Here is a 15,757-nt window from a genome sequence, read left to right on the forward strand (position 1 = left end):
GCCTACTTGGTACTTGCACATGCAGCCAACAACGGAAATGAAAACCAAAGGAAAAGAAAACGATGGCGGAAGAGAAGAGTATTTAAAGAAGGTCCACGAAGTAGTATCCTAGGAACTAGAAGCAGACGATGGTGCGTTATTTAGTAATGTGTGCTTTCGTCCCAGGGCGTTACTCCGCGCCGTACCGTTGCCAAAAGCTGGCCTAACGGTGAATGTTCGCACAGGTAGCGGGCCGGTCGCCACCCTGTGTCAGGGCCCGGGGTGGGAACTTCAGCCCCCAGCTCACCTAACTCTGCGGTACGGCTGCTGCGGTATGACTGACACACTACTTCCCTCGCAAGTAAACGGATGACGCACCTTAGACGAAAGCAAAAATGACAACATGAGAATGATGATTTAGTTCTAAATGTTTTTAAATGCTTAACTACTACGTAACACTTTTTCAAAATTAATAAGCAAACACATTAATAGTATTAATAGTAAGAATGTATTAAAAACTTTCAGAGTTCGGCTCCACAAATTTAAATTATATGTAAAGTTTTACTCCAGTGCGTGGGAAATAAACATCCCAGGTAGGGATGCATGAACTAAAACCAGAGGAAGGGATGGTCTGATGCAGAGGGGGGAAATCCCCCCCCCCCCCTGCAAATCGCACACAGCGACATAGTCGGAAAAAAGTCTAACATTTGTAAGAAGTAAGAATATAAATATCATTACTGGTAACAGGATCCGTCATAAACAGCAAGATACAAAAAACAGTCAACTTGCGACAAGCCTTTTTTTGTATTCTCGCGAATTAAAGACTTTTCATCACTTGTGTGGATCCAACCCACAACCTTTGGACTTCATTATTTTTAAAATTTTACTGACCGGAGAGAAGGATCAGGGGCAACGAGGGCATGGGCCTTTTCGATCTATGGAACGAAAAACTAATCTAATCTAATCTGAATCTGTGACCTAAGCGATGATCAACTGATGCTTCTGGCCACATGAACATTCGAGATTGTTGAATAAAGGTTCTTGACCATATTAGGATCTCCTGATGACCGTCGATGTGTCTTTAGTTGATATTTAAATGTAAGAAATACTACGAAGGGTAACATTTTTTTGATAAATCTTCAGTGTGCCAAAAAACAGCTTTATTGAGAAAACTATAGAAACAAAAACGTGCACGTGGGTGAATCATAGCGCTTTCCGGTCGGCCTGCCTATTCTGACTGTTCATTGGTCACGACGTGGTGGGGGTAATGGAAAGCCCTTTGTTGTTTGCGTTCTGGGCGACTCCAGCGCTCTCCAGTGGCGATTGTACTGTTGTGAGTTGTGGTAGTGGCGCACGAATTGCAGTGTTTGTGTACACCGAACATGAGTAGACCTGGATTTGCTGCTTTTGCGCTGCTGGTGCTAATCGAAGATGATCGGCGAATCGTCTGGCGTCAGGATCCTCCATTGCGGTAAGTTTTGTTTTTAACTTCATTCAAACAATGGCCCTTTTTGTGTTCGTCAAGCAACGCACAACATTCGCACTCGAGCCCACGTGCTCCTCACGCCGTCGTGCCCACAACATGCACTGAACTGAATTCAGAGGAAATCACTGACGCGGGAATTAGTTTTCCTTTTCATTGGCTCATATTCCCTGGCATTGCCGGTGATTAGTTCTCGTTTTTAAAGACTGTATCTGTATTTTTGCTTTGTATCCCTGAGGAGGAACAGCTGGATGCTTTAAGGCACGCGAACGACCCTTTACGGCCATAAGATTTAAAACATTTATTTTTGCTTTCCATTTCATTTCTTTTGCAAAAAAAGTGCAATTGTCGTTGCACACTTGCATGTTAGTAAAATATACATTAGTCTTGTTTTATCTATAATAGACAGTAAGGATTAAGAATAATTTAAACTAAAAATAATTCGTTGGTAAAAGTTAATTTGATGGGTAACAAAACATATGGCATATAAGAGGAGTCAGATAAATTTGGATTAGTTTTCAGACTGCAGTGTGGACCTAAATCCATACTCTTTGTCAATCTGTGTTGCCTTGTGACAGTGGTGTAAGTCTGTTGTTTTGGAGACTGAGGACAAAAGCTTTCTCAAAAAGCTCTGAAGCAGTCTGACAATAAATGGAATAAGGTGCAGGAAGGTGTAGGGAGTAGTAGTTTTGAGAAAGCCATAAATGTCTTACTGCTGGGCAGCAGTCACAAGAAATGAGTGTGAACAGGATCCACTGAATCGTTTTGTGTACAGAAAGTACTATATGATATGGTACAAGTCATTATAGTAGTTAAACGTTTAAAAATATATACCACTTAAATAAACCTAGACTTAAACAATTGTATGATAGTTGTAGATAACAGGATATAGTATTAGTATACACATAAGTTGTTCAAAATTAAGGTCAACAAGTCCTAATTAAAATTTGTGGATACATTAAAATCAAACTAAGTACAGATAAGCATTACATAATTTATACAATAGTGACGATTTACTAGATAAATATGTCTACATACGAGTAGATCAATTTTTGACAGTCTATTAGGCATTATTGAAATTTACATTTTGAAGATAAATTACAGTACAGAAAATTAAGTGTGCAAATATATTCCATAGAAAAATCACATTCAAAATATTCATGTAGGCCTAAGCTATAAAAAGAGTATTTTAATAATATCGATTTAAGCCTTCTTTTAAAATGTGCTGGTTTGTTGATGTTTTTTATGTTTAGTGGTAGATGATTATAAAGTTCAATCCCCACGCATTTGACACTATCAGCATATGATTTGGTGGAATGGGGAAACTATGTCGACAAGTATTTCCCTCTAGTGTTGTACTGGTGATAGTCCAGGTTCTGCTTCAGGCTGCCAGTATGTAGCTTGCTAAAACTTAGTATTTCCAATATCTACTAGTATGGAAGTGCAAGAATGTGTAGTTTTTGGAATAATTGTTTACAGTAGTCTCTCCCCCAAGAGTTCTGAACTCTTGGGGAGGCATTGCTATGTAACCAGCATCTTTAGCCACGTAAACATTCAGTGATGTCAGTTGTGATTTAGGGTAGTGGGGCAAGAGGGGGGGGGGGGGAGGAGGAATGTTGAACTAGAGTATGATATTGCAATGTCGCCCCCCCCCCCCTTTCCCCTTAAATTTTGGGTGTGGTGACACTGATTTGCATCATAGCTGGAGGTCTAGGTTCGGTTGAAAGGTGATAATTTTGTTGTGAATCAGTGAAGCCAACAAATTAGAATCCCAAACAAAAGCTGTGGTAGCAGATTGACCTGTAGCCTAGCCTGATGTTTACATGTTTGTACCATGCTCAAATGCACCTTGACATATTTAATGCATTTACATTAAAAAATATTGTGAAGTAAATTATAAAAATGAACCAGACAAGTTTCCAAATATTTTGGTACATACTATGCATACAGATCATGCTGAATTACAAAAACTGCGAGGGGAATTCACTACGTAATTTTTACGAAGTACTGCAATAAAAAGTAGAGGCTGCAGCCAACAGCTTGGACTGTAACAATAAGTAGACTATTGTCATTGTAAATTGCTCACAGGAGAGTGATGTTCTCACATGGGTGTCATTGATGCATTGTTCCAGTGTATTCTCTAGGGGTTTTTTTTTTTTTTGTTTTTTTTTTTTTTGAAAAGGATAAACTCATTTTAAAAACAGAGCTGCATAATAAATGTTCTCCCCCTGCGGGTCCAGGGGTTAGAATAGGCCCTAAGTATTCCTGCCTGTCATAAGAGGCGACTAAAAGGAGTCCAACACATTTCAGCCTGTATGCGATGGTCCGCTGTAGGGTTTGACCTCCATTTTTCAAATTTTTCTCGAAGTGCGAGCCAATTGGGGAAGGGCGTCGTAGATGGTGCATCGTGTCCACCGTGCATTGAGATAGTTAGCCCACTTTCTCATCGTCGTATTGCAGTCCTGCCTGTTCTCCATGTCTCGGGTGAGGACACCTTCCTGGGTGCGCTTTCCACCATGCGCTAAGCAGTGTCACTTTCTGTGTCGACGATGGCCGTGGACTTCTTTGCACTACATATTGAGCACGGTAGCCAGTCTGTTGTGGAGGGGCCGCCATGTATCCTTTTGGTTGCAGCCCCCCTGACAACACAGGGATCACTCTGCTGATGCCTGCGCCGCTAACTCCCCACGTATGCCAAGGAGTAGATGCCCGTCTCCTTGGGCCATCAGGACTCCCGGCAATGGCCATCCTGCCAGGTGGCCTTTGCTGCAGCTGGGAGGCACCCGTGGGGAGGATCCCTGGTCGGAGTGGGTGGCGTCAGGGCGGATGACATGCCATGAAGCATAGTACGTCATTTCTTGCTGGTGGTCTGCCGCCAATCGGCCAAAGTCTAACTTCAATGCTAAGGAATATGACCACCAAGTCGTTCCCATCTCTGGCCACACCATGGGAGGAACGCCAGGCTAAGTATGGCATCAAGCTTATTCGCCCCGGTACCTCGTATGTACAAGAGTTGATGGGGAATGTCCATAAAGCCTCAGTTTTTAGTGGAGCATTTGGAGGACAAGTTTGGGGAAGTGTGGGGCTTGTCCAAAATGTGCTCTGCATCAGTTTTGGTAAAAACAGCATTCTCTGCCCAGTCGTGGGCATTACTCACTTGTGGCAAGTTGGGGGGATGTTTCTGTTACCATCTCGCCCCATAAGAGCTTAAATATGGTCCAGGGTATTATATTTAACAGGGACGTTCTTTTGCACTCTGACGACGGGCTGCATGCCAGTTTAGAGCGGCGAGGTCTTCATTTCGTCTGGCGCGTCTGTCGGGGTCCGAGGGATAACCAGGTTTCCACTGGTACCTTCATCTTGGCCTTCGAAGGAACACATTGCCCGAGAAGGTCAAGCTGGTGATCTACCACTGTGATGTCAAGCCGTATATCCCTCCCCCGATGCAGTGCTGGATCGTGGGCCAAATGTCTTCCCGCTGTACTTCCGGCCCCTCCCCCTGTCGAGATTGTGGACGTCCATCACATCCCAATATTCACTGAATACTCACTGTGCCCCACTTCCCACCTGTGTCAACTGCGAAGAGCATCATTCACCTTGCTGTCCAGACTGCAGGATTTTACAGAAAGAGAGGAAAATCATTGAATATAAGACCCTGGACTGACTGCCCTACACTGAGGGTAAAAAGAAATTTGAGTGCCTACATCCTGTGGCTATGACCACCTCATACGAGAACAGTTGTCATCCCATCAGTTCCTCGAATTCCTGTTGCCTCTCAGAACTGGAAGACTACACCTCTCTCCTTGATGGTAATGTTGCTCCTGCACCACCTACTTCGGGAGCAACACCCCCCCCCCCCCCCCCCCCCCCCCCCCCCCAACCATCCTGGATTTCAGTCCCCACTTCTGAGCCAAAGAAGCGTAATGCTTCTTCGGCATCTCTCGCTAGGAAGGGGCCCCTCGGGTCACTCCCTTCCCAGGTTTCCGCTAGTGGGAAAGGTGACACCCGACAGGGGCTGAAGAGCCCAAAAGCTGCTGGTTGTAGGGCTTCATGCTCATCCTCAGTCCCGGAGACTGATTCAGTGAAGTCCTCACAGCTGAGGAAACCCGAGGAACTGTGAGAAATCGAAAAAGAAGACCCCCAAGAACAAGGAACTTGCGTTGGCACCCAAAGCACCACTACCTAAAAGCTCTGCGTCTGAAGATGGGTGGAGATTCTGGTGTCTGCTGAGGGCCTGGATCTCGCGGGCCCTCACACGATGGATATAGACTGCTCAGGCAAAAGTCGGTGGCAGCAGATGACCCTGCGGCATAAACTGTCTCACTGAATGTTCCGTGCCTTCCCAGTCGCACAATGTCATCCTCTAGTGGAATGGGGGCGGTTTTTTCCACCACCTACCTGAGCTACGGCAACTGTTAAGCTTTACACCTGCTATCTGCATTGCTTTCCAGGAAACGTGGTTCCCGGCAATGCGGACCTCTGCCCTCCACGGCTGTAAGGTATAGTACAGGAACCGTAGCTTCTATAATTGAGTATCAGCTGGAGTTTGCGTTTATATCCTAAACACAGTCTGTAGCAAAACTGTGCCCCATCAATCCCTGTGGCTGTCAAAATACGGATGACACAGGAAATAACTGTCTGCAATGTATATCTTCCTCCAGATGGTGTAGTACCCCTGAATGTATTAGCTGCACTGACTGTACAACTCCATAAACCTTTCCTACTTTGGGAAAATTTTAATGCCCATAACTCCTTGTGGAGTGACACTGTACTTACTGGCCAAGGCAGAGATGTCAAATTTTAGTGTCTCAGTTCGATCTCTGCCTCTTAATACTGGGGCCGCCATACATTTCATTGTGGCTCGAGGTAATTAGTCAGCCATTGATTTATCAATTTACAGCCCAGGACTTCTCCCATCTATCCACTGGAGAGCACATGGATTCCTGTCACTGCCCCGGTATCAGGCCCTCAGATGCCTGCCCAGGTGGGCTTTAAACAAGGCGGACTGGGAAATTTCCACCTCTGATGTCACTGTTGACTTTCCCCCACGTGGTCACATCGATGTGATGGCTGAGCAGGTGACTACAATAATAGTTAATGTGGCAGAAAACGTGAACCATCAATGGCGCGCTATGTACCGATGCAAATGCGATTGCCGAGCACTTTGCTGAGCACTATGCTCGAGCGTCTGCGTCGGAGAACTGCCCCCACCCCCACCCACCTCTCTCGTTCACTACACTCTACAGAGAACCCTGTAACGCCCCATTTACAGAGTGGGATCTCCTCAGCGTATTGCACATTGCCCTGACAGCTCCTGGGCCAGATTGGATCCATAGTCAGATGATTAAACATCTGTCATCTGACTACAAACGGCATCTCCTCGTTATCTTCAACGGGATCTGGTGCAATGGTGGGAGAGCACCGTTGTTCCGGTGCTCGAACTCTGTAAAAACCCGCTTGATGTGTATAGCTATCGGCCCAACAGCCTCACCAACGTTGTATGTAAGCTGCTGGAATGTATGACCCTAAGGACTCGGTTACTCCTGGTGCTTTCGGCTGTCACTTCCTCTTGATTCTTGACGTGTTACAGTGGCTCTGAAGTGGTTTACATCGACAGCTGCTGGAAATGTTGGTTTCGTCTAAGTCCACAGAGGTCATTTTGAACAGGATTCCTTGCCCGATAACTGCAGTGTATTCACTGCAGAGATGGTGGCCGTCTCTCGTGCACTTCAGTATATGTGTTCGTGCCCCGGGGAATTGTTTCTTCTGTGTACAGACTCCTTGAGCAGCCTACAAGCTATCGACCAGTGCAACTCTCGCCACCCTCTTGTAGTGTCCATTCGGGAGTCCATCTATGCCCTGGAACAGTCCAGTCGTTCAGTGGTGTTTGTGTGGACCCCAGGACACGTCGGCATCCCAGGCAACGAACTTGCCGACAGGCTGGCGAGGCTACGCGGAAACCGCTTCTGGAGATGGGCATATCTGAACCTGACTGGTGTTGTGACTTGCCGTAGGGTTTTCAGGCTTTGGGAGATGGAATGGCATAACAGTACATACAACAAACTGTGTGTCATTTAGGAGTCTACGAATGTGTGGAAGTCTTCCGTGTGGGCCTCTCTGAGGGAATCAGTTGTCCTCTGCCGGCTCTGCATTGGCCACGCTTGGGTGACCCGCGGTTACCTCCTGTGCTGTAAAGACCCGCTTGAGTGTCGGTGCGATGTCTGGTTGACAGTGGCCCATATTCTGGTGCACTGCCCAGTGACGAAATCTTGGGTTACCGGACTCGTTGCTGCTGATTGTATTTGTCAGTGCCTCGTCGGTTGATTTAGTTTTACTTTTTATTTGTCAGGGTGGGTTTTATCATTTTATCTAAGTTTTAGCACACGTCCTTTGTCCCTCTGTGTCCTCCACCCTAGCACTTCTAGGGTGGAGGTTTTAATGTATTGCATAGTGGCTGACTTCTGCTTTTTTATTCTCATGGTCAGCCAGCCATGGTAATCTGCTTTGTTGATTTAATCTCTTCATCCCGTTTTTTGTGTTTCTGTGGTTTTCTTGTACCCCTTTGTCCATTTACATGTTTGTTGCCCTTCATCGTTCTTGTATCCCTCCCCCCTTCCATTCCGTTATGAGTTGTCAGTCTAGTTTGTTTTATTCTGACACTTGTGACATTGTTTTACTCATCGGAACAATATGCATTAAAAAGTCTGACCCTTCAGGTTAATGGATATTCTGTTTAACAGCTTTCTGAATGCTGCGGTACAACAGTCGATCAGGAAACGCACAAACTTGTGCTACTGACAGTTCAGACAGTGGTCTTGGAAGCATCTTAAGTTTCTTAAAGCAGCTAGAAATAATTCTGATAAAGTTATCCATATGCAACTGGAGAATCATGATTTGTAGAGACTATAATGGCAATTTCCTGTCTTGCTGTACTGATTGAAGAGCTGCTAGAGATGTTGGCATCCAGCAGTGTATTATTTTCCACAGTAAAAGTTTCTTAAAGAATTGAAGGATGTGCAACAGTTTGTTTATGGACGGTTTGTTTGTTTATGGACGGTTTGTTTGTTTATGGACGGTTTGTTTGTTTATGGACGGTTTGTTTGTTTATGGACGGTTTGTTTGTTTATGGACGGTTTGTTTGTTTATGGACGGTTTGTTTGTTTATGGACGGTTTGTTTGTTTATGGACGGTTTGTTTGTTTATGGACGGTTTGTTTGTTTATGGACGGTTTGTTTGTTTATGGACGGTTTGTTTGTTTATGGACGGTTTGTTTGTTTATGGACGGTTTGTTTGTTTATGGACGGTTTGTTTGTTTATGGACGGTTTGTTTGTTTATGGACGGTTTGTTTGTTTATGGACGGTTTGTTTGTTTATGGACGGTTTGTTTGTTTATGGACGGTTTGTTTGTTTATGGACGGTTTGTTTGTTTATGGACGGTTTGTTTGTTTATGGACGGTTTGTTTGTTTATGGACGGTTTGTTTGTTTATGGACGGTTTGTTTGTTTATGGACGGTTTGTTTGTTTATGGACGGTTTGTTTGTTTATGGACGGTTTGTTTGTTTATGGACGGTTTGTTTGTTTATGGACGGTTTGTTTGTTTATGGACGGTTTGTTTGTTTATGGACGGTTTGTTTGTTTATGGACGGTTTGTTTGTTTATGGACGGTTTGTTTGTTTATGGACGGTTTGTTTGTTTATGGACGGTTTGTTTGTTTATGGACGGTTTGTTTGTTTATGGACGGTTTGTTTGTTTATGGACGGTTTGTTTGTTTATGGACGGTTTGTTTGTTTATGGACGGTTTGTTTGTTTATGGACGGTTTGTTTGTTTATGGACGGTTTGTTTGTTTATGGACGGTTTGTTTGTTTATGGACGGTTTGTTTGTTTATGGACGGTTTGTTTGTTTATGGACGGTTTGTTTGTTTATGGACGGTTTGTTTGTTTATGGACGGTTTGTTTGTTTATGGACGGTTTGTTTGTTTATGGACGGTTTGTTTGTTTATGGACGGTTTGTTTGTTTATGGACGGTTTGTTTGTTTATGGACGGTTTGTTTGTTTATGGACGGTTTGTTTGTTTATGGACGGTTTGTTTGTTTATGGACGGTTTGTTTGTTTATGGACGGTTTGTTTGTTTATGGACGGTTTGTTTGTTTATGGACGGTTTGTTTGTTTATGGACGGTTTGTTTGTTTGTTTATAGACACAGCCACTTACAGTGATTCATTGTAAAACCCACAGCCAGTAGTTTATCTGGCCATTGTGCTCAAATGTTAACAACAATTATATTAGTTAGATACAGATCATAGAATAAAAAGTATTCTATTGCCGAGTCATTGTTTATGACTCGTTCAGTGTTGACAGAAATTATGAGAAGTACTTTGCCATGTTTATCAATGAAAACACAACAGCAAGATTGAACAGTAGCAAATATGTAGCATGGATAACTCTTGGGAGTGAAGTATCTTGTGTCAGGAAGAGAGATCGCTACCTGACTCGCAGAACTGGCAGTAGTCAAGAACTGCAGGTTGAGGCTGTGTTAATTTTGTGAGTGGAGAATCTGTTGTAAAGGTAATTCCCATCTGAACAGCTCAGAAAAGCTAGTGGTGGAGGGGAGAATTCAGATGGTTCTGGTTGTGAAGCAACCGTTGAAATAAAGCATGTTATGTTCAGTTGAATGTTGTGCCACAGTGTGGTCTACTTTGATCCCGGCCACAGTTTGGTAGTGGCCGTTCATCCTGGCGGACAGCTGGTTGGTTGTGATGCCAATATAAAAAGCTGTGCAATGATTGCAGCAGAGCTGATGAATGACGTGGCTATTTTCACAGGTGACCTGGCCCTCTGGTGGGGTAGGAGAAGCTCGTGGCCAGACTGGATTAGGAAGTGCTGGGTGGATGGATTTGGCAGGTCTTGCATGGGATATATGATCCCTATGGGGAAAGGGTTGGGGTTAGATGTGGCATATGGATGGACTAGGATGTTTTGGAGTTTGGGTGGACGATATAACACTACTTTAGGAGGCGCAGAAAATCTGTTTGCGGGCTAGGGCTGGGGGATAGTGCCTGTCTGTGAAAACCTTGTTGAGACGTTCAAGTAGGAGAGTTTAATGTGGACAGAGATATGGATGGAGCCCTCTGATAGGAGGTTGTCAACATAGAATGAGGTAGGATACTGGATTGAGGACCAGGTGAAGCAGATAGGAAAGAAGGTGTTGAGGTTGCGAAGGAATTTTTATTGATTAGCTTGTTGTTGATCTTTTCAAGTTAGTGCTACTTATTTTATTTTGTACCTGGCATAAAAAGATTTATGCATATTAAGGAACTTTGAACCTTAAACTGCAGTGCAGTATTAGACTGTTTTTGTCTTTATAGAAAAGTAATAAATTTTAATGTTTTTGATAGCATAATTTCTGCTATTAGTCAATGACGGATACTTGTTTTGTACCTTAACCCAGATAACCCTGACGTACTTCTGGAAGGACGTCGTCACTCACTGTCGAAATTATTTATTTTTGCGAATAACACATTGTTGCAACAGACTGTGACACATTGTTATATGAAGTAGGCAGAGTCAGTTGTGTGCTGCGACACTCAGTTTGACGCTGTCGTTCATAGAGAGCGAGAAACTGTGTCTTCAAAATAGGGCCGATTTTACCATGGATGAACTGACTGACCTTGTCATCGATTGGTACGTATATTTTCTTTCCTATTGCGTCAATAATTCTGAAACTTGTCATATAATATCTTAAAGAACTAACCTATGTTATTTATGGGTTCATATTATGATTGAAAGTTTTCGTCAGTTGTAATTCAATAATGTTTTCAACCGTCCTTCCAGAAGGATGTCAGGGTAACATTTTGTCGTTTTGTATTCACAGAAAACGATGTACACTGATGGAACTTTTGGACATGTTAGAATCAAAAGATGAGGAAATACCTAATACTGGTGTGAATGTAACATTATACCCTCCCCTAAATTCAACTGATGAAGTAACAGATGAATATTCGGGTGCTGAAGAAAATCCGAGTGTAGATAAATTACCGCAAGTCAGCTCAATGCTACTGTGATTTGTGATTTAGCTATTTCTAACAATGGCAGAATGCTGTGAATGCAACAAGGAAACAATCCTTTACCTCTGATGTTGTTTCAGGTCCCCCCAGCAGTACAAATCAGCAACAATAGCAACAACAATCACAAACAAACCAGCAAGGCTATTGAAGAATAAAGTTCTAAACCTCAAGAAATATAACTGGAAAAGTGGTGAAATAGTTAATCCAACATCTGTGTGGCCTCTAATGTTTACAGTTGCAATGAAGAAAGGGCGAACAACGCTTGAATATTTCCAACAGTTTTTCAATAACGAAGTGCTTCAAATGATGGTCTCTTACACAAATCGGTACGCGGCAAAGAGAAATAGACTAGGTGATTGTTCAGAAGAAGAGATGTTGGTGTTTATTGCAATACTTCTGCTAAGTGGATATGTGGCAGTGTCACGCAGAAAGATTTGCTGGCAATCAGATAAAGACAGTCACAACGACCTCGTAACAAATGCAGTGTCCAGAGATCGGTTTGACTTTATATTTTCCAATTTACATGTATGCAACAATGACAACGTAGATAAATCAGACCGTTCCGGGAAAATCCGTCCATTACTGTAAATGCTGAATGATACATTCAAACAACTTGCGCCTCACATGTGGCATCATTCTGTCGATGAATCGATGGTCCCATACCTTGGAAGTCACAGGTGCAAACAATTCACAAAAGGGAAACCAATCCGATGCGGATTCAAATTTTGGTGTGGAGGCACAAGTGGTGGATATATTTTTTGGCTCAAACCCTACCAAGGAGCTGGCACGTGTAGTAAGGATTATGAAACGGAAGGCATGGGGTACGGTGTGGTAATGGCTTATGTTGACCAGTTACCTCCACATGTTCCATATAGAATATACATTGATAACCTCTTTACCAGCGTTGAACTACTACATGACCTAAAAGAGAGGGGCATGGAAGCAACAGGAACAATAAGAGGAAACGGAGTTAAGAATTGCACTCTATCATCTGTAGATAAAATGATAAAAGAAAATAGAGGATCATATGAAGTTTGTTCTGACTCAGCATCCGGGATTTCCATTGTACGTTGGAATGACAACAATATAGTTGCTGTGGCCATCAACTCTGACAGAGTGCAACCACTACACTCTGTAGCAAGATTTTCCAGGGAACAAAAGAAAAGGATTAGCGTGCCTCAATCTAACTTATTAAACTCCTACAATACTCATATGGGAGGCATAGATCGAGCTGACCAAAATGTATCCCTATATAGATGCTCTATAAGAGGGAAAAAGTGGTATTTCCCGATCATTGCACATTTTATAGACATTGCAGATCAAAATACCTGGGATCTTTACAAGCACAACGAAGAACCCATAGATCATCCTACATATCGTCATCGAATTGTCACTGCAATTATTGAAAGTAACAAAAGAGTCACTATCAGCAGAGGACACCCTAGTAAGAGGGCAAAACTAGATTCTAGATTTGATGGAAGAGAACATTATGTTGCTGAATTACCAGATAACAAAAAAGAAGGAGCAGCTGAAATTTCGAAGTTGCCACAAAAAAAAACTGCTACTATATGCGTAAAATGTGATGAACCACTTCATGTTTGTTGCTTTTTGTCTTATCATACAAGTGCATAAAATATGTGTATAGGTTATTTTCTTTGTTTTTTTTTTTGTATTTATTAGCTGTTTTAGCCCATAATTCAAATTTATTTATGTTTATTCGAAAGTATAATAACCAAAACAAGTTAACTTTGGAATAACATATACTTTAAAAACGTGTTCTCTTATTGTCCTGACGTCCTTCTGGAAGGACACCCATTTTTGGAAATACTAAATAAAAATAAATACTCAAAATTGTTTTTACTTTCTTCCTTACAACCTTGTGAATGAATGTAGATAAGATATAATTCAATTTTGGAAAACAAAGAATTCAGGACTACCTGGGTTAAAACTATAGGTTTTGCATATATCCCTATTTACAACTTGGTGTGGGAGTAAGGTGGTAGTTGAGAGACCTGAGGGAGCACAAAAGGCAGGCAATGGTTGAGGTGGTAGTGAGACAGGGTTGTAGCTTCTCTCTGATGATGTTCAAATAGTGGAAATTCCAGGCTGGAATCTCAGCAATATTAGGAAGTGGATAGGTTGCTGTTCACCGTAAAGATGACCTGCTGAGTTGCAGGCAGGCACAGTGAAAAAATTGTTGCTCGTTATAGCTTTTGTCCAAAGCCTTCTTCAGCAAAGAAAACTCGCACACGTTCAAACGGGCAAGCATACCTCGAGCGGATTGCAGTGGGAGCTGCTGGAGGTAGTTTTTTTGTTTGTGTGTGTGTGTGTGTGTGTAACTCAATGGGTCATCTTTATGGTGAGCAGCAATCTGTCCTTTTTATGATATTATTCAGAAGGGAGGGGGGGGGGGGGGGGGGGGAGGAATTGATGTTTGCCACTGACATTGTAATTCTCTAAGACAACAAAGGACTCGGAAGAGCAGTTGAACAGAATGGGCAGTGTCTTGAAAGGAGAATATAAGATGAACATCAACAAAAGCGAAACTAGGATAATGGAATGTAGTCGAATTAAATCGGGTGAAGCTGAGGAAATTAGATTAGGAAACAAGATAGTGAAAGTAGTAGATGAGTTTTGCTATTTGGGTTGCAAAATAACTGGCCAAAGTAGACTAGCAATGGCAGGAAAAGTCTGTCTTAAGAAGATAAATATATTTAATATTGAATATAGATCTGAGTGTTAGGCAGTCTTTTCTGAAAATGTTTGTCTGGAGTGTAGCCTTAAATGGAAAGAAAACATGGACTATACACAGTTTAGACAAGAAGAGAATAGAATTCGGTGCTACAGAAGAATACTGAAAATTAGATGGGTAGATCATGTAACTAAGGAGGTACTGAATGGAATTGGGGAGAAGAGAGATTTGTGACACAACCTCACTAGAAGAAGGGATTAGTTGGTGTGACATATTCTGAAGCAGCAAAGGATCACCAGTTTAGTACTGGAGGGAAATGTGCAAGATGATAATGATAGAGGGCGACAGAGAGATGAATACAGTTAGCAGATTATAAATCCACGTAAGTTGAAGTAGTTATTCAGAGCTGAAGAGTCTTGCACAGGATAGAACAGCATGGAGAGCTTCATCAAATTAAGTCATCTGGCTGGAGATCACAATAATCCCAAAATCACGCATTTTTGAAAAATAATCAGTGCGGTGGTGCCTTTAAGCAGCGTACTCCTGTAGCATGCACGTTGCAGTAAGGAAAGCCCTTAACAAATTATATGACCTTATCAGTCAAAATGCTGTAACTAAACGTACAAAGAAACAAAGCAGTTTGGAGAAATCTTGACTGTATGCCAATTTTTTGAAACAGCACATTAAATATGGTTTTCAGCTGCAGACAACGTTATCCTGTATGGCATTTTGTAAGTTCCACTTGTGATGCAGAAAACAATCTTGCATCTCCTTACTCACCTTGCCACAAAAATCGGCCACATCTGATTACGGCTTTCACTCTCGGTAGTGCCCCTCTCCGTGAAATTCCTGTTTTTATGTTGGAAAATGTGATGTCTACATTGGCTTTCATGTCCATTGCAAGGATAGCTTTAAGCGTGTGCCTGTGCTAGCTTTAATCACATGTACTGTACTGTATTGTAGTGTCCTGACACTTGCGGTTTTCTGCATGCTGTCGGTAGCGGGTCCCGCTCCCACAGCCGCCAATGTGACGGAGATGGGGAACGCGACGGGGAACGTGACGACCACCCTGGCCACCTCCGCCACCGACCTGAGCAGCAGCACGGTGCCGTCCGGCGCACCCCCCGCCCCCACAGTGGCCACTGCCGTCTCCGGCGTCCGCAGTGGCGACGGTGGCGCGACGTCAGCCCGGAGCCCAGTGCCCACCGCGATCCTGCCGACGCAGACGTCGACAGCGACGGCGGCGGCGGCTGCAGGTGCGGCAGGTCGTCCTGTCCCGGCGACAGGCGGCCAGCCCCCAAGAGACATTTCAGGCACCGTTACGGAGACAGAGGCGGCTACGAGTGCAGACGACAGCAACGACCCGGACCGCTACCCGCAGATCTTCACCAACCAGACGTTCAAGAGCCACAACATCAGCCGCACCGACGAGGTAAGAATCTGCTTTTGGTTTCGACATCCCTCCCGAAAACGGGGAACGTTTAAATGTTTTGGTCAGGAGGAGCGATGACTGGCTAATGGGAGGCTGGGGAAGAGTGG

At 43.3% G+C, this 15,757-nt stretch overlaps 1 protein-coding gene across 1 annotated transcript in view; it reads left to right on the forward strand.

The window, feature by feature from the left end:
- LOC124553868 (plexin domain-containing protein 1) overlaps positions 1-15,757 on the forward strand; it is a 445,631-nt gene that overhangs the window by 375,149 nt on the left and 54,725 nt on the right. Inside the window, exon 3 of the mRNA XM_047127869.1 lies at positions 15,220-15,650. Coding sequence (XP_046983825.1) covers positions 15,220-15,650 — 431 coding nt within the window. The remainder of the gene's footprint in view (positions 1-15,219; positions 15,651-15,757) is intronic.

The sequence above is a fragment of the Schistocerca americana genome, chromosome 11, assembly GCF_021461395.2.
Source record: "Schistocerca americana isolate TAMUIC-IGC-003095 chromosome 11, iqSchAmer2.1, whole genome shotgun sequence".
NCBI lineage: Eukaryota > Metazoa > Arthropoda > Insecta > Orthoptera > Acrididae > Schistocerca > Schistocerca americana.